Below are 27,335 nucleotides of genomic sequence, written 5' to 3'. Positions count from 1 at the left end.
ACATAAACACATAGAATGACTTCTAGACCTTGGAACCGACAGTACTGGAGCACGGGTGACATTAAACACGCACACACATACACGTGCTTAAAAAGAAATGATACATACATAAATTCAATTACATAACAGCAACTTAATTAGTAGTCGAGAAGATAAGAATATGAAATAGAAGTATTATAAAGGTATAGAAAATTCGAGACATCACATATTGCTTCTTTAAAAAAAAAAGTAGGTAATTTTGAATGCATTCGATGGTTTCTATAATTCAGTTCTTTTATCAATAAGATTTTTATACACATATAATTTATTAACTTGAGTTTATATTCCTATCTTCTTTTGAGTATTACAGTAATAATGACTACGATACACTAAAGAATAAAAATAATAACTTAAAAGTTATTAATTTTTTTTTACAGTTTAATAAGGGAGACTATTCAGTTTACAAAATTAAAATTAAAATTATAGTGTACAGGGAATAGTGGTATAGAATTATACAGAAAAAAAATAGATTAAATATCGATTAAATACGAACTTACTATTGGATTAGATAAAATAAGATACACATTCGAGAAATATGTTGCTCCAGTACTACGTCGATAGAGCGATATGCCCCAATAATTCCGACAAAATTGAACTATAGCTTTGGATATCGAATTCTATGAATTTTTCCCAGTGACGGATTACACTCAAAAATCTTATTCGAGATATGTTACTAAAAACTCTAGTTTCAGATTATTATATCATAATATAAATAAGAAGCACTTCTCATTTATTATCATATAATATTATATAATAATAAAATGGTTGAAAAAAACCTATTACTGTACTTTTAATAAAATTTAACAAAATTCAACATTAATAACGATATAAAGAGAATAAAGTCCGGCAGCGAAATTCTGGAATATGAGGTACGAGCTTGATCCTCGTCTCGAGATCCCGGCGAATGTCGGGCACGCAATCCGCCACTGTACGTGGGAAAATTTTCGGGGTTCCGACGTACGTTCCAAGGTCGGTAGGAATTCTCGGTGGTGCGCCTTACCAGAGGTGGACGAGGAACAGGGATGGGAGGAGGCCCTCGCTGACGAAGGTGCTGCACCGGAGGGGGGATGTTCTGCTGTGGGAGGCGTAGGTGGTGAGTTTGTCGAGTTTCCACGGATCTCGCCTGCCTGCTTCAGCACCTGGTATATGGCGTCCACGTCTGCCCACACGAGATAAAGAGACACAGCAATGCAAAAGCGCACCGGACGGACTTATTCGGACGGCGATGGTTTTTCGAGTCGCGCGCGGGCTCAGTCAAGTGCTCGATTTTCTCACATTGATCTGTCTTCTTCTTCCCTTTTTTCGTTTGGCGTTGATAAATGATAAGAGATGGCGCGCGATAAACGGATATATAGCGGCTTTGGCAACAGCAAACGGATAATCTTCGCGAATTAAATCGTAGTGCAGAGAGATATATGTATGCATCAAATGAATCAACAACTTTGAGAAAATCTTAATTTTATGTCTATCACTACTCGATATATTTCATGATAAAATCTTAAGAATTAAAAATAAATATGTCGTGCAGAGAAATTTTTGTAAAGAAAGACAGGACAGATTTTAGTCGACAGTAAAGAATACTACTTTCTGTATTAAATCCAACTTTGTATATATCACGGACGAGCATTTTACTCTCTCACTACTTTTTAATATATGTATATAACAGTTATACAATCTCAGCAGAATGAATGGAATTGTACAGCGAGTTCCGAGAAAATTAAAAAATTCTTAGATTAAGAAGCTACAATCTAATTCATATTCTATCAAATTATTTAATGAATAATTTTCCTGCGCGTGTGTAAGAAGGTGCTTAATTCATTTTAATGACTTTTATTTCTCGAGTTCCACTGTTCTTCTTTGCGAATCCATTCACTCGTCGCTGGACATAGAACAAGAGAAATTGTGAGGAAAAAAGAAATCCTCCCGCGTTGACTGTATCTCCGGATAAATTTCTAACAATTTTCAACTACGCGTCATGCATAAAGGGGAAACCCGACGTTCTCCCGCAGAAATACAGGGGGGGGGGGAAAAGAAAGATCCCCGATCCAATCGGCGGGAGATAACGGGCTTATCGGGAAATCGACCGGTTCCCCTCGTGTTCATCGACAAAGCGTCCTCGACAATGAGAGAGCTGTCGCTGATGGCGGGGAGAAAGGGTGGCAAGAGGGAAAGTGAAACGCGTATCTGTGATGGATCTCGTCGATCACTGATTGGTACTCACTGTGCTCGGACGACGCCGGCACCTCGTCGGCGGGCACTTGCGTCTTTTGCCGTCGTAGAAGCGGTATACCGCCGCCCTTCTTCGGCGCCAAGCTCGGGCACAACGCCGGCTGCACCATGTTGATGCAGTCCGTGTGCGCGTTCGCCTTGCAGCCGCGACAACGGACGCCCTGGCGGCTATGGCCGCGCAGCACCTGCCCGCACGCGTCGCACGGCGTGATCTTGCGATACGTGTACTCGCGCCAAGTGTGCCCGCCCTCGGACTCGAGGCTCTTCCTGCGAAAGCAATCTCCCTTGTTCACCGGGTTCCTCGCGGTCTCGCGAAAGTCGGCGTGCTCTCTTGCGATGCGTGCTATTATTACCGTTCGTCATACGTGCTCTTGCGGGAAGAGTGCATTAAATTAAATGGAAAGTACACATTTTTTGTTTTGTCTGGAGAATTAAATTCAAAGAGTAACATCAATATAGCGATGTCGCGCATGATGCGCCTCTCTTCTTTTCATTGAGTAACAAAGTTTGAGGTCGCAAGACAAGGAAAATCAGAAAACTCTGTTAACAGGGATTTCTATGCGGTCTGTTAGTATGTAAGAATAAATAATAAGACTAAAGTTAACCCAGATTATGCGCGATTCGTTGAGAAGATTCGTTATTTGCTAGTGGAAATCTCCCACACTATTCGCGATTCGCGGTATGTCATTCGTAATTCGTAATTCGTCATTTCTTAGTCCGTGGTTACTTATTTGGCCAGTTTCAGCAACATTCAACAGTATATAAATGTTTAGTTACCCGATGATAGCACGAATTGTAAACATGTAGTGTAGCGCGACACGAATGGATTGATTCGTGATGACTCGTGTCTTTCGAACTTTGTCGACAAACCGCTTGACTATAGCGAATCAGTGCAAATGGCAAATCGTCGACGAATTTTTCCTCCACATTATTCACGAACGTTATATGAATCACGAATTGCGCATAGTCTGGCGCTAGTTTAAGAAATAAGAATAAATCTCTCTCACGATTGTTATAAATATTAGTAAATAGTTTTTTGTGAACGGCGTTTAATGTTTCAAGTATAATATCCATCTTCAAATGTCAGAAGTAGAATCGCAAATGGCAACTGTTGACGAACAATCGGAAACTTACCTGGACATGGTGACGACGGTGGAAACTGCGTGGTACATGGCTGCCTGCTTTCCTCTTTATTAGTCGAGCATTCGCAAAACAGTATCTACGGTTATTCAAAGTCCCTTTCGTCTAACGTCTATGGTTCCCCTAATTGGGAAACTTACAAAGCACACGGAAGAGTAAAAGCATATATTAACTCGAACGTCTCGTTTTTGAGAATTGACTTTGACAACATCGTTTCTATATAGGTGTGCGGAAGGTGCAGCAAGAAAAACTTTATTTGCTCTATGCCGTTTGTTTTCCGAGATAGCGGCGCGGCGTTACCGTATTGCAAGTGAAATGTTTGACGAATTAATTGTTTGCGAAACACAAACACAAGCTTTCCTTGCAGAACTTTCGCATTTAATTCAATTAATACAGCGATATAGGATAAGAGTGCTACGGTGACTACATTCCTATTTTAACGTTTAACGTTCTAGAAATTTGCGAGAAAATTTCTAAATTCCCTATTAAAATAACGGATGGAAAAGGCAACGTCGAATTAGAGTTATCTATCTACATCACGATGAAGCGATAACTAATCTTTGAAGAGCATTCGTTATATTTTATTTGCTCATGCATACGTCACGTAGGATTCGCAAAAAAACAGTTCTTTTTCAATATAAATATGTACTATGTGAGAGCGTAGAAGAATAGTTAGAGTACATGATTTTTAGTGGTATATTCGAAGTAGAATTTTGAATTATATAATTGCATGTTTTCATTTCCTTTCGATGGTGACGATGGTATATTTTACGAATTTCAATTTGCGCATCCCACGAGTGCATCCAGCTGCGCTATTCTCTACTGAGCGTCGCGAAACAAAATTTAGCAAAGAGAAACACGGATGAAACAATCAATGTCGGATTAACTCGAAAAAGCAAAAGTGATCCTCTTTCATTTCCGGGACTTGTATCTCGAAAAGAGTACATATATAGAGAATAAAATATATATAATTCCCAGGGGTCGCCCGGGTGTAGAAAACCATCTTCGTCGCGTCGGAAACTTTGTCGGCGTTTTTCGCGGCATGCACGTGGTGGAAATTGGTATAAATGGAAAGGAAATAAGTAGCTCACTTGTCAGACAGCGGCGGTGTCGTGGGCGAACTGGTCTTTAGGCTCTTGAACGCTTTCAGCCATTTCAGCTTGGGGCTTCCGGTCGAACCGTTCGACATCTTCCGACTGGTCACTCCATCCGGTTGACCAGCTTCCCCGCCCCCGAAAAGTTCTTTCTGTGTGAGTGGCAATTCATAGAAAATATATATATTTTTATGTATAACACATTTTTAATAATTATTAATAATATCTAATATAATATATTTGATAATGGCTTAATAATTACATTAATAATATGTAATATAATATATTTAATGCATGTATAATTATTCCGCGATTTCTCTTGTAGCAAATAATTTCTGGAAAAGTTTATTATTATTTTTGTGAAATGTATAATGCCTTTCTAATGTTGAGATATTTTCTTTTTATTTTTAGAAATAAAATCTAAAAGTCTTGAATAATTGAAGTTTTGAAAATAAAAGACTTAAAATTAGAGCTCGAAATGTGCAAACGCGTTATGTGCAAAACTTTATTATTTTATTTATTTATTTAATTTCGTTGAATTAGATCTTAACAAAATTTTACCTCGAGGCTTAATTATCGAAATAATTATTATAATATTGAAAATAAAATTACTATGAATAAGATATTACGTGAAAATTTTCCAGTAAGGAAATATGGACTTAATATCGATTAATCCATATGCAAAGGTGATTTAGGACGTTCTGTACTTTATAGCCGTATTCATAGTCCTTCCTTAAGGAATAAGGATTCCTTGTTCTTTATTAGTTATTCTACATTTCATTAACCTTTCTTGATCGATCAAGGAACCTTAAAATTTATGAAGTGTAGAATGAGGAACAAGGAATCCTTACTCAAGGAAGCTGACTATGAGTACGGCTATAAGTTTACGCTTCGTGAACAAGAGAAGAGTCCATTACCGTTGCACACAGAATCATCCTTAACCCTTAAATGCCACACCTCTCAAGAATCTCGTAAATGACATGAGGGGTCTAAAAGACCCCAGCATGAAAAATGTCTCCTTACTCATTGATTTTTTAATCTTTAGTTATGAAAATTTTTTTCAATGTTGTTCAAGTAAACTGTATGTAAACTGAGTACTGCTAAGTGTACAAACGGGTAGGTCACGCACTCAACTATCATCAATGGGAGCATGAGCTCCATTTTTGGCAAGAACATTTGAAAATATATCATTGTAAAGGGTCTGGGGTTCGCTGGACCCCAGGGGGCATTTAAGGGTTAAACGACTTCTTTGCGTATAATCAATTCGCGTATCAATTATGCGTCCCCGTGAATGAGTAAGGAGCAAGCCTTACAGACACGTGACTTGGAATTGAGTTTAATCTATCCACGTGGGGAGTATTATACCAGCGACTCCTCTGCTGTTATCGTATTATATTACATATGCCGTCTTGCGGATAATATCGATTGCGCACAAGATAGCAAGATTACGTGAGTTTAATTTACGCGCAAACCTGGCGATTTGACGAATGCGCGTTTCAATTCAAAATCCTGGGTATTTTCAATCTAAATAAGTGAAATTGATAGTCGCCAATAATTGCTGCATATAAATCTCAACGTAAACAACAATTACCTCTTCTTATCGACCCTAACCCTCTAAAAAATAATTTATAAACTATATAAGAACGGTTCTTTCATAAGCTTTTAAATTGATTATACCGAGCTACGTTTACACTGCACTTTTGTACTTTCAACAGGATATAGGGATAAAGTTTTCTCGTTGCGCGATTAGGAGTTTCATCTCTGTCGCAATACGCGCTTAGCAACACACGCTAGCCTGATGAAAATGCGTCAATACACCGCTCTGGTTGAAATGTTTCCATGGATCTATCACCACGATTCGCCCGTTTTCAACTGCGGGAATGTTTTCATTGACAATACGTGCATGTCAACTTTCATTGATCCCGCGTGGTCATTGAGAATATACTCGGCCATTGTTCACCGCCGCAACATTAGCCTCTTGTGTGCTCGACTTCACAATGAATAACTCCTTATCCGTCTAATAACATAACGTCCCCGTGTTTGTATAATCGTTATATAAACTTGATTAATACATTAATATACATTTTTCAAGTCTTTTTATTTAACGTTACTGTTAAACGGTAAAATCACGGTAGATTTAGAGTGTAACGAAAATCAATAAGTAACAATATTGTATCGATATTGGAATAGTATCACCACATAGCCAAATGCTGATATTCTTAATAACAATAGATATCAAGAGCACTGTTAGGCACTTTTCCAACCAGGGCGGCCTATTCGTCGAGCGAGTCCACTGAATCATGCGGCATCTCTGGCCTCGCGATCTAGCGTGCTAGGAACAATAATTCACCAGAAGAAAAAAAATACTAACGACTCGCGTGCGTAACGTAGTCCACCCCATCGTTCAGGCTGGACGCGGCAACGATTCGATATTACACGACGAGGAGCGGTAAACGGCAGCGCGCGGCCAGACAGCAACGATCCTGCTCGCCTGACCTGGATAGACGGACTCTCTCGACGAGGCCAGAAATGGATTTTCAGACGCTCGTGCTCGCCGATGACCCAGTTGCGAAAGCGCATGTCGCGCGATTGCGCGCGCGTCAGTATTTATCCGGCGTTTAGGCTAAAGCGCATCAATGAATGACCAATTGCCAGTGAATGGCCACAGACGAGCCTCCCACTTGGGAAACTTTTGGAAAGTGAGCCGTCCGTATTTGTCAACGTTACACACGCATCAAGAAATCGCGCCTCCGAATTCGTTGGGCCGGGCAGACCGCGTCCGCGAACCCTATAGCATGCGCGCGCGATCCTGCGCGCACGTCATTTTTTTCGTACGCCAAAATTATCTTACAAGCCACAATTAAAACAATTTCTCTTCAGATTATATATGTGCAACAATGTTTCTTCTTTTCGAAATAAATTAAGTTTTCTTCTTTCAATTACACCATCGTGTGCAATTGATCTATTTTGGGAACGCATTGACAAAATTGAATTTCCCGTGGGAAGATAAATTCAATTTTCCAACGTTATAACGAACGTAGGTTTGCTCGTGATATTTATAACCGCATAAAGCATAAAGTAACGTAATTATTTTGCAAACGTGAGATTGCGTATCAGTTTTCGATTATTATCGCATTAATTATAGTTACTTGGGAGGCTGGTAATTAATACCGGCGACTTCGTTATCTTTATAACAGTCCCTTTTTTCTATATCAATTCTGGATGGTGCAATTTCTATTTTAAGTTAATAACGTGCGAACAATTGAGCAGTTCTTCACTGGTGCATCCATCCCTGCACACAGATGAGGCTCGATGCCACGCGCGGTCGGACAAATTGGATGAAATGGGGGAGAACGTGGAGGATAGATGTCTGATCAATTTCAGGTCGAGAACATACAGGCATTTAATACAGGTCTATTTATTCTAGAATTTAACCTGAAATCTCGTTCCGCAACACATATTGTATTTCGCGTACGTTGCGCGTTGTTAGAATTGCTGTAAACTGCTCCGTAAGCAAGTTTTATCAAAAATTGTATTTGAATATGTATATCTTATTTTCCATGCAATCCGTGTTATTGCGATAAATGGCGTACAGCTTGCGGGATCGCGTTTCGAGACGCGCAAGTCGGATGATAAATACGAGCACACGCTTTTTGCATCGGGATGAATAAAGTGATAGATGCGGCGGCATGTCAGGATTAGAGACGAATAAAGTAATAAATGTTCGCGACGGACGTTGCGTAATATGGCTAACTAAAGGAGAACAAAGAACGTGCTTGCATACCTGTGCTTGCACCGCGGCTAGACGCAGTTGCGCCACACCGAGGTCGAGGCGCTTCAGAGAAATATCTTCCTGCAGCTCGGCTACTTTCGTGTAAAGATTACTCTCGGCGCTCCTGCAATGGGAAGTGATAAAATAACTCTTATCCCCGTGTTTTTCACCTTAAAAGATTAAAAAACTGACGTATTTCCATGCAAGCTACCGCACGCCGACCGAAAATATAGCTACCGGGTGAATAATATAGCTATCAAGGTAACAAATATTCGAAAGTCGAGAAGAGCAATTTTGATTAACCTTTTTGCTTAGGTAGATGGTAATAAAAACATACTTAATGAAAAAAATATATTCATAATAATACGAATGATAATAAAATTTATACATATCTTCTTCAAAAATTTCACAAGTTTGTCACGTTATAATAAATTATAATTAACTTGACAGAAATGAAAAATTTCTAACGTAAAATGTAAAACAAAAACCCAATTTAATAAAAGGGAAAATTCACAAAGATAAAATTAACTTTTTACATAAATTAACGTGTATAATTTTTCAATTAACACGTTGACTGCCATGATGGGTCATTCCTAACCAGCGCTATCGAAATTTTTTTTAATACCGTTTAAATATAAAATTTTGAATAGCATCAATAACTAGACACAACATAAAATCAAATTTAATACATAATATTTTATTATTATATATTTATAATAATGAAAATTCTGTTGTGAAGTATATAGTAAGTCATATAAAAACTTACTGATCGGACGTGTTAAAAAAAATTATTTTTGGAACAGGATTACCACCTTTTCTTTAACAGAAATCGGGACTTTTAATTGGGGAAAGAAGGGAATAAGTTTGATAAATAGAAATATTTACAAGTATGCATAGTATATTTTATCTTTTCATTAGTATATAGCCTTTTATTCTAATATTTATCTATTTTAGTGATATAAGAAAATACTCGCTCCCCCACAAACGCGTTAGATGGTGGAATGCTCGGAGCACAGGATACAACAATTGATAAATCGAGCTTCTTTTTCTTTACACTTAAAGATATTTACCCACTTTTGATCACTAGCCCAAATAATCACTTATATACAGTATAAAATTTCTGTAAGGGATATCGGTTTTACGTTATAGTTTCTGCTTACATATTAGGAAAGACAAAGTCACAAAATGACTGTCAAAATAATTTAAAACTTCTGCTCTCTAAAAATCAGGACATTTAGCGTCCCGGCTGTCATCCCGCCGGGACGCGGGACAAATAATGAAAAATCGGGACTATCCCGGCGGTAAAATCGGGATGAGTGGTAATTCTGCTTTCGATAGACTAATATACGTTGTTGTGTTCGTTACTCGCCGAGTTACGAGTATAAATACGCGGTTGCGTAAAAAAATAATTGTACGTACTTGCGTTGCATTCGCACGAGAGCGTCCAGAGCGTCTTGCAGACGACCTATTTCCAGGTTGAGACCGTCGTAGTCGCGTTTGAGATCCTCCATGAGCGGGAGCGTGCTGGTGCCCGTTGGTACCAGTTCGTCCCTGAGCGTGGGCATTTGACTGATTCTCTCCATCGGTATCTGCTCGGGTGGTGCCGGCGCGACGTACAGACGTCGCGGCGGCTTCCGCGGCGTCGCGTTCACAGATAGGTTTCGCGCCAAGGTCTTAAATAACGTTACGTATTCGCCTCTTTAAATTATTTGACATTACGTTTCATAACTGGGGCGAGCACGAAAATGAAATAGAGTGAGACAGGATTGGATCAAATATATATTCGCGAGGGAAATAACTGAATATCCGACTCTTTTTACGCGACAGATACGCGTTTGCGTTTATTTGGAAAAACCGTATAAAAATGTTATCAAAAAGACTAGACTGAAACAATTGCGCTGAATTTTTAGCTTAATACGCGCACTCTCTTTGGTTGAAAGTGTATGTGCTATGTGCATGATTTCTAACTTTGTAAAAGGGGGAAATATGCGCACGCTGTTTTGAAGGCTGTTTACATGACTGAGTTTGAAGAATAAGGTGAACTAACAATGAATAATAATCGAATCATGATTGACAATGACAACCGAGCTGCTGAAATATGATTGGAGTTACAGCAATGATTGGAAAATATAGTCTGTCTCGCGAATTGCTCGCTTTTTTAACATGACAATATGAGGGCACAGGCACATGTGTCCGATTGAAAAATTTTCACTAATTCGTCATTAGGAATTAAAATTAAGGTTTGTACATGTATACATGAGAGATTATAAAAATTAAAAAAAACCCGCGTTATGTAGAAAAACCGCGTAAAAAGAGAGTTGGGTGTAAATTGAAAATAGAATGATATAATGTGTGATATAATGTAACATAGCACGTTTCGCAAATTTATGTGGGACATGTATTACCTCTAGCTTTAATATCTGTCTCTTTTCGTCACAAATCAAGGATCTCGAATTAAAACCGTCAACGCGATGATACGCGAGGTAAAATTCCGAAAAAAAAAAGTATTCGTCGTGTCACTCCGGTATTTCCGACGAGGGCCCGCGATCGACCGACGGGTTCAAGGAGGACAAATCAGTGAATACCGGCGCGTTTGGTCAGCCGAACGAGTTAACTCACCGTACACATAGGTACACGGCAACGCGCAAACACACGTACACACGAGCGCGGCGTCCGGTGATCTCGAGCGGCCAATATATCCTGGACACGTGCCCCGCCGCCCCCGCCGCACAGCGAATATGACCGGCTTTTAATCAGGCGGCCCTGTTTTCAGTCTCTCTTCACCGAATACCGCGCGACGATTGTAATCCGCCATCGGATACCTCACCATCCCGAAATTGGATATATGCCCCGGTACCGTCTATTTGCTCTTGCGTGATCAATATATCCGGAATACGTACAATCGCATCGTCGTCGGGCATCGTATATCTGCGCACGATCGATCGGTTCCGATTGACGTATCGAGCCGCGAGATTGACACGGTGGACGCGCTCGCCGTCATGTCGCCGACTCGAGAGATTTGACCTCGCGGAAGAGGGATAAGTTAGAGACACAATCGCATATCTTTTTTTTTTCTGCAGCCGCCGATTTGAAAGTTCTGCAGATACTGCTCTGACAAGAAGTAGAGACAGGTTTCACACGTTATATCTTTCAACAAGATGTATATAAAAGTAGGGGTAACCAGTACAGTTGTTGGCCACTTTACAATGATTGGCCACATCTTAAAAAATTAAAGATTGTAAAGAAATACTATTAAAATGTTTTTAATTATATATACAAAAATATTAATATAGAATTATTATTTTTTATAATTAAAAACATTTTAATATATATAGTAGGTATTTCTTTATAATCTTTAATTTTTGAAGATGTGGCCAATTATTGTAGAGTGGCTAACAACTGTACTGTTTGCTCCTTTTTGTTTTTATCGTAATGGAGCACCTGAGACATTTTGCAGCGAAACGAAAAAGAAGAGAGAAAAGGATGTGCGTTTTCCATATCTCGCGGGTTCAACAACTCTTTTCGAAGAGCAAACGTAGGGTACCTGTAGATCATTCGACGGTATAATCGCCTGCGCTTCCTTGGCCACGGCTTGATAACGTTTCGCCTGTTCGCCGGACCGTTCCCCGGCCGCGTCCGAGGTCCCGGCGACGCACTTGCAGGCCAGTCCGCAAAGTTCCTCGTAGACCTCCGCAATCTCGCCGAGCAGTCCCGGCAAACAATGGGACTGATAGCGCTCGGTAATAGCGTTGGTGGCGCGTAGCTGCAGAATATAGGCGTTGTGCGACTCCAAGTAAGCGCGCTTCAATTCCTGCTCGGCGCCGCCGCCGGCCTCGTTGGTTAACAACGCGGCGTATGCGCGTTTGTAATCCAATCTGGTACGCTGCAGCTTCTCCTCCGTCTTGCTAACTACCTGCTCGTAAGCGTCGCGATGGGCGAATACCTGAGAAACGCGGTATACACGTTATAGATTGGATATTAGGGCGCGAGAGATCGGGTTAGACGGTGCGACCCGGAGAGACAGACGCTCCCTGATGGGATTGAAATGCCATTCGGAACGCGCAACGTTGAAATCGAATAATCGAATGGGTCGCTTGGGGAAACTTTACCGTCCGCGTTCGGCAATTGCGGCGAACTTGTCTCTTCCCGTGACTCGATATCTAAGCAACGCGAACCTCGTCGAGAACCTGGTGCAATCGAAGCGTCTTTTGATAGTTTGAAATATAGCAATTGTAATCGCGCAAGATGACAATACGGGTGTCAACACGTTGTCACGGTAAAAGGAAATGCTTATTAGATCGTAAAGTGCATAACGAGTTGTGCCGCCAAATGAAATTACTTTGGAATATCACGGTATTCATCAATTTCACGGAATTTACTTACGAATAAATTTACAAATTTAGAAAAAAAAATCGTACGTGCGTGATGGGGATAGGCTCACCTTCCTAGATTGCAGCTTTCGGTGGAAGCTCGCCTCTAAGGTGGGCCTCGACAGTTGCTGCTGCAGCACCGCGGCCAGATCGAGGTGAGAAGCTGCGTCCGCCTCGACCTGCCGCAGCAAACTTTCCCAAACACGTCGCATACCGCCGACATCGACTCTCGAGTCGCCCGATCGACTGCGAAATTCATCGACCAGACGTCGCACGTTCGCCGAGTGGCTCTCCATCGCGGCGCCCAACTCCTGGGCGAACTCGGAGACTACACTCCCGCGGAACACACAAAAGAAAACATTATTATAATCAGGGAGTTACGTGATGATGGGCGGAGAACGGCGTCCCAAATAAATATGGCAAACCGTGAGGCTTGGCTCCTCAAAGCGAAAATTTTGCGTTTGTGATAAATCAATAGTCAGTGTATTATGCAAAAATATTATGAAAATGTTAGAAAACATAAATTTTGGAAGAAATGGCATGTTTTTTATAGTGCATTTTGAGAAAGTTGAGGAAATTTAATCACAAAGATATATATTTTGTACATTATTTGCATATATATTTGTATATTGAGTATTATATGTATAGTAACTTTTTTATTAGAGAAATTCATAGTAATAAATTATCATTAAATATTATTATTGACATTGTTAAATTATATACAATTTTACATGACATCTATATAGTATTAGACATGTATGTAAAACATCTATGTTTTTATCTAAATAATTCCAAATAGTTATTTTTTAAAGTCTTGAAATGTCAGATATATATTTCACGAACAGCGGTGACCGAAAAATATACAATTTAAACTGAAATCGAAAATTCGAATTCCGATTCGAGTCTCGGTAACCGAAAGATCTGCCTTGGCAAGCTGCCAATGGAGCCTCCGCAATTTACGACGGCAAATTCAACGCTCGCGAGTGCAACGACGCGGTTGCAGCCCTTTACCGTCTACGTCGATTCGATTTGTTCGTCAAAGGCGTCGTTGCAAGTCTTGACACATCCGAACCGACGGCGACGCGACGTCCCGAGAGAAAGAGGCTTGGCGGTCAAAAGTAATATTACGTCCCTTTGCGTTTTTCCACCCTCGTCGGTGGAAATCGGCTCCGGTAAACGTTATTTTGGACGTATCTGGAGTGGCATTTGGTCGTGGTGAATTCAATATTCTCGCCGTCTTATTCAATACCCCGCGCGGAGAACTTTGAAATATCCTTTTATGGGCGATCCGAATAACCTCTTCGTTGGTCGAGAAACGACGGGGAAGATCGTCAAAGAGCGTGTAGGATCCTCTCTCGCGTCGTTATCACTATCGTCATGATAGCGCCCCAGCCCTTTGTGGGATCTCTCTATGCTTCTTGGCGCGGGTTATTTCCTCGCTTCGATAAACCGCCTCTTTATCGGAATCTCGCGCGTTTCGAAAAGGCGAAATGTAATTTACTGTGGGGACCACGATCAGAACGGAGTAATAAGGAAAGTACTTTGATGCGAACTTTTTACTCAACTATACGTGAATATGTAATAAACACTTTTTCCTAACTTTTAGATATTGATATTATTTTAACATTAACATGTTATAATAATTATTAGCATTTAATATATTCATATATTCATGCATATATATATATATATATATATATTCATATATTCATAGTATGCTGATTATTATTTATTAGTAGCATAAATCGCGGTATTAACGGTTTGTTATTTAGCTAAAATATTGAAATGATTAACTTAGATATCCGAAAATATTTACATTCATATTTAAACATATTTGAAATTTGTGTGTTTGTTAATGGAGCCACATATAACATTACTAATTATCAAAAACTCGTAATAAGAAGAACGTTCTCAAAAAAATATCTTTTAGGGGAGACCGGGGCTAGAGGTCATACGGGTAAATTGTCACAAAGCTTATATATCTCAATAGATTAAGGCCCGATTGTTCCAACCTGTTGGTAAACTAATAGTTAAATCATATATATGTCTTTGTTTATCCTTTACATTAGACAAAGATAGACATATGATTTATAACCATTAGTTAGCTTTTACCAACAGGTTGGAACAACCGGCCCTAAGTGGAATATTCTTCTCTATAGTGTAGGTTGCTCCTATCGTGTTAGTAGGGTGTGCGAAATAGCTCGTTTCAAAAACATCGCATATGATATTTACGAGCATTTTTAAAAAATTGGAGGTCGTGAGTAAATTTTTCTTGCCTCTATTTTTATTGTTCCGTTGGTTTTTGGAATTACTAGTCGTAATTTCTTTTTGGTCATAAGATCTATTATAATTTTAGATAATTTTTCCTGTATTTAGTTAACCGTTATTGCAACATAGTTTATAAATATAATCTTCTTTGTTCAAAATGACCGTTCGGGGTAAGTTGTCTCAAATGAGATGGGATTCAAAGTTTATGAAAATTATTATTCTTTTATTTACTCAAAGTTTACGAAAGTATTACAAAGTTTATGAGAATTATTAATCTTTCATTTACTCTAAGTTTATGAGAATTATATTACAAAGTTTATGAAAATTATTAATTTTTCGTTTAATTCATGCTGCAATATATTATTAAGTTAAATTTACCAAAAACTGGCACTAACTTTAATAAAATATTAAAACAGGAACTATTTGTCGTGTTTCTTCTACATGAAAGATAGATAACATGATGATCAATCCAGAGTCATGTGACAACCAACCCTGGGTATGGGGTAAGTTGTCACATTTTCGCGGTTTTGTTTAGAATTAAATCCCTTTTTTGTGTATAATATATACAAGTCTAATATATATATATTTTTTTTACACCTAAAGGATGTAGCTACATTACAAAGTAGTATACGATATTATAAAATATTGCTAACATTTTTTTAAAAATTAGTATTTGAAAAGTGTGACAACTAGCTCCGGTCTCTCCTACTTTAAAAAATAATAATGAAGTAATTCATGATTTTATTAAATTTTATTTTTGTTTTTGTTATTTAAATGTTTTCGAGTATTCTTATATTTGGATAATCTTTTCCATATATTTCATTCATACTTCATATTTGAATTATTTGAAATGCTCGTCACACGGTATAAATGATGCGTACTGACGCTCGCACAGGTATATCAAGAAATATTTTACGGCCGTGGGAAGCACGTTGTCGTTACTTGCGATATATCTTCGTCCACGCGTTGTTATTATTTTGGTAAGGGAAGCACGTATCTGTCAAAGAATATATCTTTCTTTTACAGGTGTTGCGTCAAATGTCCAGGACTTATATGCGCGTAGACGTTTATAGAAACTCATTATTCGCAGGGAGAATCTTATCACAAAATGCTTAAGATTCGTAAGATTTATTTAGTACCGAACACATTATTTTTTTATATTTTTGTTTCTTAATCGGAGTCAAACAAGTTCCAGTAGTAAATTGTACTTGTAAAATTAACGTGTATGTACGAATAAATCTCACTATAATTATCTTCGTTATCCGCTTCGAATTATTGAGTTTAAAAGTAGTATATGAAACTTATACTATTAAAAAAATATAAAATTGCCCAAAACAATCCTCTTGCGGTTTGCATTTCGCCTCGTTACGATGACTTGGTGTTCGAAAATACATTGGAGCTTTTACCGTCAACCCGCGGTCAATGAAAATATGCGAGCAGAAAAAGCATGTTTCGCGGGCAAATAGAAACATATTCAGCCTAACAGAAACGGAGCGAGAGAGATATGACGGCATAACACAAAATGGTCGTTCAAATAATCGGCTTATCTATACCTGTGACGCGCTAGTGTATTAATACGATATCCAATTTTCCCGGCGAAAGTTTGCGATAAATTCGTGAACGAACGGGGAACCCGGAAAATAGGAATCCATGCCAACCTTGCTGCCGGCGCGTAGCGTGAGTTCGCGGCGGCGAATATCGTTTTTCTTCGTCAAACAACTCAAACAAACGAAGGGAAAACTCGACCGGGTGGCATTATTTCTCGAACTGGGCCAAGATAACCCGGGAATCCAATAAGGTGAGCTGAGCTCTACAGCCTCCGAACTCTCCCGCTCTGCCAGAGGATTACCTATACCGTCAGGTAATCCGACCCGTTTTTGTGAACATTTCTCGTTTAGCCGAGTGCTTTTGTCGTAGACGTCGTTATTAAAATGTTTTTCGTTCGACGAAGGAAAAATCGATATATTTGATATACCTATAGATTGTTTGTTTGGAATAAACAGGAATTCGTAAAAATAAAGCGGGAGATGGTTAGCTCTCGAAATTGACAAAATAAAATGGAGTCTTTTAATAATAGTTTCGCATGAAAGAATAAATCAGTATACATATGCGTAGAGTTACGTAATAAACAGTTACATAACTAGTTATGTAAAAGTCACATAATTGAGTAAGAACGAATAGGTTTTTATAACAAGTAATTAAAATATATATCACAAGTATCTCTTTAGTAGTTTACAAAAAATTTGTAAAACTGAAAAACGGCAACAATGTTAATTTTAACGTAGTAAGATTGTTGATGAAGTACTCCATTTTTATTAAAAATATTTTATAATTTCTCTCGTTTAAGAGCTTTTCGGTTAATATCAACTTTAATTTCACTTACATAACACAATCTCAACTCGTTATCAAGATGTTTCACGTTGAAACTTCGGGAACTGCGAGAAGACGGTGTATAAATAAATTATCGTAGAGAGAAGGTCGCATTGCATAATTTTCGAACAACGTCGCGCGCATCAAATGCATTACATATTAATAAACAAGCATAAGCCTGTTTATGCGGCTATGCAAATGTATATCCATACGTCAAGTTGCGTCAAAACTTGCATCATGCGTGCCGTGACATATATCCGAGAAACAAATCCGCTGGAATTATGATGAAACGGGGGTTATAGCGATCCCCCCTTCATCAGTCGATACTGATTTAAGCGGCACGAACAAGGGAGGGACCTCACACGCGCGCAATATCGCCCCTCATTAAGACATTCGCATTAGCCTAAGTTGCTCCTGTTTCGGAAATTACCGTTTGGGGGGGGGGGGAGGAAGCCGAGATCTCCCGTATAATACGCAATTTGTTCGCTAATCTCTCGCGTTAGCGGATTACATTAGCGCCCTGGAGATTGCTTAATCGTTTAATCATCGTTCACGAAAGCCTGACTGCTGAAGGAACTTCGCGTGACGCATGCATAATACGGAAATTCCAACGTTTTCAAACTAAACAGTGCTACGGTCAGAGATTGCGTATCGACGAATTTGGTTCGGAATTAAATATAATATTATACGGTATTAAAATCAATATAACAATGCTATTGTAATATTAGCATAATTCGAAAGATTTTTAACGAACTGTGATCATTGCATGACAATCTGTGTTTATCCTTAAAATGAATAGAATAATATTCCGCTAAAATCTGACAATTATTTGAGATCTTGTCACACATAAAAAAATTGTAGGTACTCGCATATACATAGATCCATAGTTTGACGTTTTTATATTTATTTCGAAATCAACGTATCGTATTGCGGTGATATTGCGACGTGTAATACTATTCGTCATCTATATATTCGCATGGCATATATATACGATATATTAGTCTATAATTGATAATATTGTACAGTACGTTATGTAATATTGGTTTTCATCGGAATCAACCTGATGGAATAGTTACGTTATATAATACATATGCACAAATTGCACGAGATTATTGAGGGAACATCGTATCACGTATAACACATGAACGCACGTTATGTTTCAGTTCGAATTCTGCAGACAATTGGAAGTCTCCCGCGAATCTGTTTCAACTCGTGATTAAGCTTATTATTTAAGGGGATCCTAAAGCCGTCTGTATAATACCGGCATTTTTTCTTAGCACTAATCTTTTAATTGGCTTTATAGAAATGCAAAATTCTTGTCTAGAATTAAAGTACGCATCAAAATTTAGGTCATGGTGGTCGAATTTATATCGAAAACGAGAAAAAATTAATATTTTTGTTAATTTTGGTATACGTGACGACAATATTTGCTTTGTACAAAAATTTCACAATAAATATCCACAAAATTAGACCGGCATGACCTAGGGACAACATTTAAGAACAATAACGTGCAATTAGATTTAAGATTGAAAGCCTATAAAAAAAGATTAGTTTAAATAAACTTTTATATGTGCAAAAGCACATTCAGGTTGACATTGCGTGTAGCGAGAGATGGCGCAGCACGCGAAACAAGGACAGATGCCTCTCGTTAGACAAGGACAGATATAGATATATGACATAGAAAACAGGATTAGAAAGGTTGACATTACCGACGTCGGGGAAGTTCAGCCTTCACTTTAGGATCCCCTTAACATTTGTGTTCGTATTATGGTCGCGATATGAGGAAATTGAGCTCCGTGTGAGCAACGTCGTTTTCCTCTAGCACGGTTTCGCGTTTGTCACTCTCTTCGCGACGACCAAAGTCGTCGTCGTCTGAACTCCCGAAGCTATTTCCACTTTGACCCTTTGTTTTCCCGCGCTCTCAATCCTTCCGGTATTATATAGCTTTGCGTCACGAAACGTAGCGCGTAACGAAATACTTTATCGAACGAAGAAAACATTCTCCTGTCCGCGGAAATGAGATATTTTCTCTCCGCGGAGAGACTACCGAGCTCGTCGGAAAATATCCGAGTTGGCGCCACGCATTGTCCACGGCGCTCCATGCATTTTCGTCATCCCGGCAAAACGATTGCGCTCCAAATCGAGCGTGAAAAAAAAGTTGCGTCGCACACATGCACACGGTGTACACCGGCGACGGCGGCAGTGCTTTCTCGCCCGAGGAATTTCGGTTAATTGAAGTCACCGTAATAGCGGCCGCCCCATTATCGTCCACCGAGCCTATTTGCGGGTTTGGTGAGGCGTACCGCGCGACGAATAGCCTGATGCATGCCGCATATACGATTCGTCGTCGAACTTCGTCGTTAGTCGACGATAGTTATCATTAAAAATTTTGTGTTTTCTATTATATTTAATATCTGGTATATCTTATATATATATATATAAGAGAAAATAATTTTGTTATTTATTGTTATAAAAAGTATTAATACCACAGTCGTATTATGTATATAAGATATATATAATACGCACAAGCGCGCTCTACGTTTTCTTATATTAAAATATCATGAAATATAATTTTTTAAATTACTAAAATTTAAAATTTTTTAAAGCAGAAATTTAAAAAAAAAAAAAAAAATTTAGAAATTCCATAAATAAATTACAAAATTTTCAAATTTCTTTCTTTCTAAGATTTAAAAATTTAAATATTAAAAATTTAAGAATTTAAAAAACTGTACTTTAAAATTTGATTTTTAAATTTAACTTTTAAAACCTAAAATTTCTAACTCGTACTTTATATATTCTTTTTTACATATATTATATGTATATTATATATAGAATATCTTTTCTCTTAAAAAAAAGGAAATGTGGATGTTTAAAAGTAAAAGTATGTGATTTCTCAAAGAAGTATCTTAAAAAATACATTTCAAAAAGAAATAATCTAAATATTATTTTATTTACCTAGAAAAAGACAGTACAGAATATACCTTTATATAATTATTCTGTCTGAGAAATTTTTTTAAATGAAATATAGTTCTTTGAGGATAAGAATCACCAAACCTGGGGGTTAGCTCCGGCGCAACCAGGAATCCCGATAGTTGAAGATTTCACCCACGTAAAAAAAAAAGAATAAGAATCACAGCCTCATCTGTATCGAATTTCCATTGTTCTTTATAATACGTTGTGTATAATCAGTTGAAACAATTGCGTGCTTCAAAAATCGCTGACCGCGAGCTGCGATCATCGATTTGAGAGAGGATAAAGGAGTTAAGACTCGGCGCTCGTTAAAAATTTAAGGTAGAATAAGTACCAACTTCAATTCTCGTGGTACCGTAATGGCGCAGGTGTGCGGCGGTATTGATATACGGAGTAATGCGAGTAATGCCGAGATCTGTATTCTCTCGACACATACGCGCCTTTCACTGTCATCGTCGTTCCGTAAACTCACCGACGTAAATCGAAGTTGTCGAAAGGGCCGGATTTAACAAAGAAGTACGATTTGGACAAGAAAAGTTGGATGTAGTTTGGAGAAAAATTTGAAGTCGCTCACATTTACCGTTCCATACGTCAGTATTGCGTCGACATAAGAATATCTCAGCACTTTCGCAACTATATCTCACGTTATACAAGCATCGGAGTCACGATAAACATCGCTGGGGGTATCATCCGCCACATTTGCATTTCTGCTCGCCCACGAGCGACCTTGCGTCGTTTTTTTGCTCAAAGAGGACTTTTATCTCCGGTTACAGCGAAGACTAACGACAGCAAAAATTGTGCTCGACTTCACCGGCAATCGTCAATATCGGCGTGTAAAAAATTCAAAAATTGCAGCTGGTAACGCGCAATGATATATAGGATGAAGTCGAGCTGTACGAGCGCCTTTATATATTGCCGTTACAATCACGCGATGAGTTTTCGAAAGTAAAATGAAGAAAAAAAAAAGAATGAAATCGGACGATTGCGACGGAGAAAATGGGAACGGTTTTAAAATGCCTTGCGAATTTTATATTACGTAATAGAATTTCCCCCAAAAATTGCCATCACTATCACGTTTGATCGACGCATTTGAAAGGCATTCGTATAGAAATGTATTTACTTATATTCTCCTGAATTATTATGCATTTCAAAATCAGAATAAGACGGCTGATCCGAAGAAAATAGAAACAGATTCTCGGAAAGTTGCATGTGCTTGAATTCTATTTGATATGGGATTTACTTCGTAGAAATTGTTTCTTGTGCGTTTTGACCGATATATATACATATATGTATATCGATGGATATTCATATAAACTCGATTTAACTTGAAAAAGATTGATCTTGATTGAAAATAACTAAATAAACGATCTCGAAATTGAATGATTGAGAATAAAATGCAAAAGAGAAAAGACGATGTGTAATGGAATTCATAACGATTTTATTATATTTCGATTATGTAACTTTATCATCAAAGAGAGAGGACGAATCCTTTGTAAAACAAATTTTTGAAAAATCATTACTAAAGTTACTATATGTGTATACGTATATGTAAGTATATGTATGTGTGTAAACGTAAAGTTTCAACGATATCTATATATAAGAAGAAATTTTGCATCCCTCTACACAATCCTGAAAGAAATGAAGTTTGTCGGTCGATGTCAGAACTAAAGAAAGAATATGCAACAATAATAAGCCTATCACTATAATAATTCGAGCTAATTTGTCAGTGGGTAGGAATGTGCGCGACAGATCGATATTGTTTAATGATTCAGCGTAAATTTTCTCGGTCGAGAGCGCGCACTGCGAGGGCGATGTGGCGCAGCGGGCGAGGGACGCGGGCAAAGGCTTTTAAATACCCAGTTACCTGGATGAAACCGTATCCAATAACAAAACGTTACGCGCTTAGCACGCGCTTCCATGGGAAAGGGAGCGTTGATTATAAAAGAAAAAGGCGAGATGATGGGACGAGCGCGATAAAAATGGAGGAGCCCGCGTTATACAGCGAAACGGCGTTTAGTCAGGGGTTGACCTGAATTCAGGTGGGGTGAATCAATATCCTGCTTGCCTGCCTGCCTGCCTGGCTCGCTGGCTGGCTGGCTGGCTGGCCGGCCGCGTGCTCTGTCCGTTTCGCAGTTACCGTAGCAACCAGACTCCTTCCTTTATTAAAATATGACCCACGTCGTTTTCTGGATGTACCATTATGTCCGCGCGTACGCGGTTACACGACGATTAGGTAAAAGATGACCGGGATCATCTTCGAAAGCGCGGGATGTATGGGATTCCGCTCGGTCGAACCGTATTACGACTAACCGGCCGGCGATCGACTCGTCCGATGGTGCAGGCCAAAGAGTAATAACCTTCGTGACTCCAAGGGTGCAACCTTGATACCTTGAGTCTCGCGGGTTCGACGAACCCGATCGCCCGGTGTCACGCGAGCTATAAACTTGCTCTAGAGCAACGCTCGAGGTCGTCTCTGTCAGTCCTCTCAAAATTTGCATCGATGAACACTGAACTGACGATCGCGCGAAAATAGAAATGTGATTGGGACTGTGAAAGACTGGATTTTCCCTGGTTTGTGCATATTATTATAGTTATCTTCTTTATGTCTTCTTGTTTGGGCTCAGTTATAGGATGATTGTGACGTTGGATTCTATATATACTAGAATGTCTATCTGTATGATTTCTATTAACTCCTAAATCCTTTGACCAGAGATCTAGACCAAATTTTGCATATTTACTCTCTAAACCCCTGCGGAAAACGTAGGCTACCATGTGTGAAACATTCCACTTCCTTCCCTTGATTTTATCTCCTTGACACTTTGTGACAATTTAAATTTATTTGTTATATAAGTATTATTATACATATAAGTAAACCATTGCGTAATAATTAACGAAGGTTAGTTGACTTTATAAATTATTATATCTATATAGATATAAGAAGCCCGGGCAAAACGCCGTGTATAGCTTAAGCTAGTATCTTATAATGATCGAGATATTAATTTGTACAGATGTTAAAATTCTTAATGACATCATTTGAAAAGACAAAAGGCAATTAAATACTATCATAAATAAAAGAATAAATTTAATGCAAATCTGGCAATTAATGAAATATTAATTAATTAATGAGTCACTTTGTCATATTTCGGAATCGTTAAAATCGATAATTGAGTATCTACCTATCTACTAGACATCTTGAAATTTATTCAAATTTTTGTCACGCATCTTGTTCAGCATACGAAGATGATTTATATCCATTTCTATAATACCAATGCAGATTGACTGTAATCTCAGTTTAACTTACTTTTTATCTTTTTCTAATTTTCAAAACTAGAAAAAAAAATCAACTAAACCGAGATTAAAGTTAAATCTACATTGTTAGAAATGGACATTAGAGATTCCTTTTTTAATGTAAAAATTGATAATTAGCGATTATATTATTGGATAAATATCGCGCGGTCCGCATTTACCTAGTCTCACTAATACAATTATCCTTATTGATCTTATTTTTAATTGCAGTCGCCCCCGGAGATAGGTCACTATTTCGGGTAGAGATGCAGAACCTTTAACTTTTAAACGGCCGGCTAAAAACAGAATTCGACAGCGGTCGCTATATTAGCGCGATGGCACCGGTCTTTGTTTACGCGGCGTTTAATCGTTATTTCATCGAATCCGTCGTGCTTCCGTCCGCGGATTGCCAGACCAGGCGGCAACGATATTTGGCCGCGCCGATGAACCGAATAAACATCCAGGTCAGCACACGTGATAGCCTCGAGAGATCGTTTGACGAAAGAGAGAGAGAGAGAGAGAGAGAGAGAGAGAGAGAGAGAGAGAGAGAGAGAGGTCGCTATATACATACACGTACTCTAAAATCCGCTACGAGGCGAAGATCTATTTATACCGCGGTAACGAGCTCTTGTGTGCAGAGTTGCGCTTCTGCGAAACGGAGCTCGCGGAATTTCCTCGAGAACGCGCAATGTTCATCGGAGATATTCGAATTTGTATACGGTCGAACGACGCGACGGGATAATACCAAATGACTCACTCTACCGTACATGTGTTTGGAAACGAGACGGCCGCATCTCGCGTCCAGATCAACAGAATAATATACTTTACATAGCCATTAGCGCACCAGAAGCCTGCCATTCATTCTTACGAGGCATCTTTATTATCATAATATCATTATCAAAACATCATGAATACCGTGAATTGGAGAAATGACCAAGATGTGTGCGTGTGTACTTGTTCATCTTGTATTTTCTTTTTTCAAATGCAAACACATAAATGATTTGCAGATGCACTTTTACTTGGAATTTTTTATTCCTTTGACTCTCGTCTTCAGTCCGTGTCTTGGTACTTGGAACCTTGCAAGTCTTTTATCACAGGATATATATTTATTGAGTGTTACAGGCCGACACAGTCTCTATACCATTCGATAAAGTATAACATTCTGTATTTTTGCTCGCGACTTACTCGCGATCACTGGTACATAAATCAGAGGAATAAGTCTCTCTGCGCGATTCGCCGGATTTCGACCGTATTTCCACACGGTTCAGCGATACTTGCCCCAATCTGATTTTATCGCGGTTTTATGCCCGAACGAGAGGGAGGGTTCTATAAGTTTCCATGACGAAGTGTCAGTTCGGGAGATCGGGGTCGATAGGTCAGGTGGGACAGCAAGCGACAAAGACCGATAGCCACGAGTTCAGTGGAGTAATAGGCTCGCCAACCCTACTTAGCCTCCGCTACTTCCAACTGCTAATTAATCTCGATCCCTTCATAGCCGTGGAACCACACCGATTGGAAGGAGGGGATAAAAAAGGTCAGCTATGACGAATTGTTTAGGTGACATATTTGCAGAAAGATGCAGGTAACGAGAACAAGTAACTTTAATTAATCCCGCGTCAGACCCAACTTGGGTATCTTGGGTTTCCTATATGGCGACACATTAAGTAAAAGGTGTCCCCACATATAAACTTTATTTCCTCAACATTTTATATAGAGCACTTAATTGCTCTCGCTAATGACGGATTCCTTAACTAAACTATATAGAGACAAGAATTCTCCTAATAAAATGTCGAGGATTTAATAGCTTTTATGTTGTGAGCGATTGAGAGTAAATTGCTTTTCGCCGACTATACAGAACACAAATTGATAACGAAACTTTATACTCTTTGTTCAATTTCTTCGAGAGGGACTTATAAATTAATAGGATTCTAATTTGGTTATTAAAAGTTATGACAAGTCATTTCTCTCGACATTCTCGTTAAAGGTGAAATCGATTTCTAAGTTCATCAAACATTGAGTCACTATACTGCGAGCATTATTGAAAAGTTACTTAACAATTTGTAGTATATTAAATTTAATGATGGGTATAAGAGATATCAGTGCTGACTTTCAATACAATTCTCAGCACAAGTAAGTTAATATCGTTTAAAAATTGAAATCATATATGTATATTATTTCTATGTAATGAGAAAGACCATTATATCATCTCTCCGCGTATACAGTTTACCGATTTAACCTAAACCATCTTCGCTCGACGGCTATTAAACTTCTGCCAAGTCGAGACACGTAATACTCTATAACAGCTAACTCACGTAGAAGTTTGAAGCTGCCAACAAGAAGTTATACGATTTACGACTATATGGTCTCGTATATTAAATACATGCCATGGATAATCCGAATCGTTGCCATCGTTGGCCAACCGATTTTTCAGTTCACAAATTTTCCTAGCCATTATGCGCAACGATAACTTAGCTATGCGAATATTAGTCTCCTGGAAAGGGAATAAAGAATGCGAAAAGATACGCTCGGGGAAAATGTAAAAGAAGCCCAATTCTTTGTGCGTGCGTCGCGTCGTTCTCGGAGAATTAAGTTTGTCAAGACATATTTCTTTTCCGCTAAGCTGGAAGCTCGATAAAATGCGCAGTTCCTTCCTTTACTTTACTCCACTAGTCTCCATGCACGTCTCGTTCGACAACGCATATATGATTTATTAATAAAAATATAAAAATGTGAAATGAGAGATATATTTTGAACGAGCAGAAAGCCCGTTGAGAAAAGTTTCGATCAAGATCCCGATTAGTATTTCAATCGATGAGTTTCTAAGTTCCGCTTTAAAAATGACAACATATCGAGCTAGATGAATTTAGTTTCGCTAAACGTGATTTCGCTTGGCCACGTGCGGAATCACGGAAACGCCATGCACTTACCCGTCTGAACGAGCTTGAGCGCGACGCCATTGTGCTGCTTGAGCGGCTCGTTGAGACTCGGCTGCGTGAGGTCCTTGAGGGGATGGTTGGCGGCTTCTTCGGAGCCGGTGGCACGATTATTTTGCATAGTCCTGGCCTGCTGCTCCTCGTTTCGTCGTCCTTCCTTCTTACCGGCGTCGCCGCCGTTGCCGTTACGCACGATTTGCCACAGCTGCCTCCGGCTTGCCGCCGTCTGACTAGTCTCTCGCTTTTTCTCCTTGCGCTTGCGGACGTCGTTCGTGACGACGATTCGCTGCTGCTGATGCGACTGCGATTGCTGCGATTGCTGCTGATAACGCTGCTGATTTATATCCTCGTAAACGACGTTCACCGCTGCGTCGTCGTTGACAGTCAATGGCACGGACCGCCGAATCGGATTTTCATAGATACGCAGGAGCTCGTCCGCCGGATAGAAGACGTACATTCCCAGAAATCGTCGCTCGCGTAGCCGTGATTGCTACTGTTGCTGCCGTTGCTGTACCGTTGGCCGCGGTCGTAACCGCTCGCGTAGCCGACGCCGTCGCGGATTCCGCTGTTACACCCGTTGTTGCTGCCGTTGCTGCTGCTGCCGCCGCCGCACTTCTCGGATCCGCGCGAGCCAACATCGCTGTCCAGCGATACATCCTCGGTGATGCTGCGTGCGGGAACGGTATCGGCGCCGGCCAGGAGACGCATGATTTTCTTTCTTTCTGAGCGATTAATGCGTCGCCCCCGCGATGTACCGCCGGGTGTCGCGCGTGCGACGCGACGTCTACCGCGTTATCGCCGTCGTTGTTTTTTTTTTTTTTCCGTTACGCCAACGCGCCCCGTCGATGCACTGCAAACGGCCAGG

At 39.3% G+C, this 27,335-nt stretch overlaps 1 protein-coding gene across 3 annotated transcripts in view; it reads right to left on the bottom strand.

Annotated features, from left to right (window-relative positions):
• Positions 1 to 27,335, bottom strand: part of Stacl (SH3 and cysteine-rich domain-containing protein) — a 63,422-nt gene that overhangs the window by 12,827 nt on the left and 23,260 nt on the right. The window contains exons 3-11 of one of the 3 annotated variants that reach the window (XM_077423593.1): positions 26,465 to 27,320; positions 12,716 to 12,972; positions 11,819 to 12,217; positions 9,694 to 9,947; positions 8,287 to 8,398; positions 4,500 to 4,654; positions 3,403 to 3,456; positions 2,261 to 2,535; positions 1,040 to 1,198 (exon numbers count right to left, since the gene is read on the bottom strand). In XM_077423593.1, the coding sequence (XP_077279719.1) occupies positions 1,040 to 1,198; positions 2,261 to 2,535; positions 3,403 to 3,456; positions 4,500 to 4,654; positions 8,287 to 8,398; positions 9,694 to 9,947; positions 11,819 to 12,217; positions 12,716 to 12,972; positions 26,465 to 26,927 (2,128 nt within the window). In that variant the 5' untranslated portion in view covers positions 26,928 to 27,320. The remainder of the gene's footprint in view (positions 1 to 1,039; positions 1,199 to 2,260; positions 2,536 to 3,402; positions 3,457 to 4,499; positions 4,655 to 8,286; positions 8,399 to 9,693; positions 9,948 to 11,818; positions 12,218 to 12,715; positions 12,973 to 26,464; positions 27,321 to 27,335) is intronic. The other 2 variants (XM_077423607.1, XM_077423601.1) reach the window with 2 other exon arrangements.

This window comes from Temnothorax americanus, unplaced genomic scaffold (assembly GCF_048541705.1).
Source record: "Temnothorax americanus isolate GAGA-0224 unplaced genomic scaffold, ASM4854170v1 Scaffold11, whole genome shotgun sequence".
Taxonomy (NCBI): Eukaryota; Metazoa; Arthropoda; class Insecta; order Hymenoptera; family Formicidae; genus Temnothorax; species Temnothorax americanus.
Note: the sequence above shows the minus strand (reverse complement) of the source record. Positions and strands in the feature narration are given on the sequence as shown.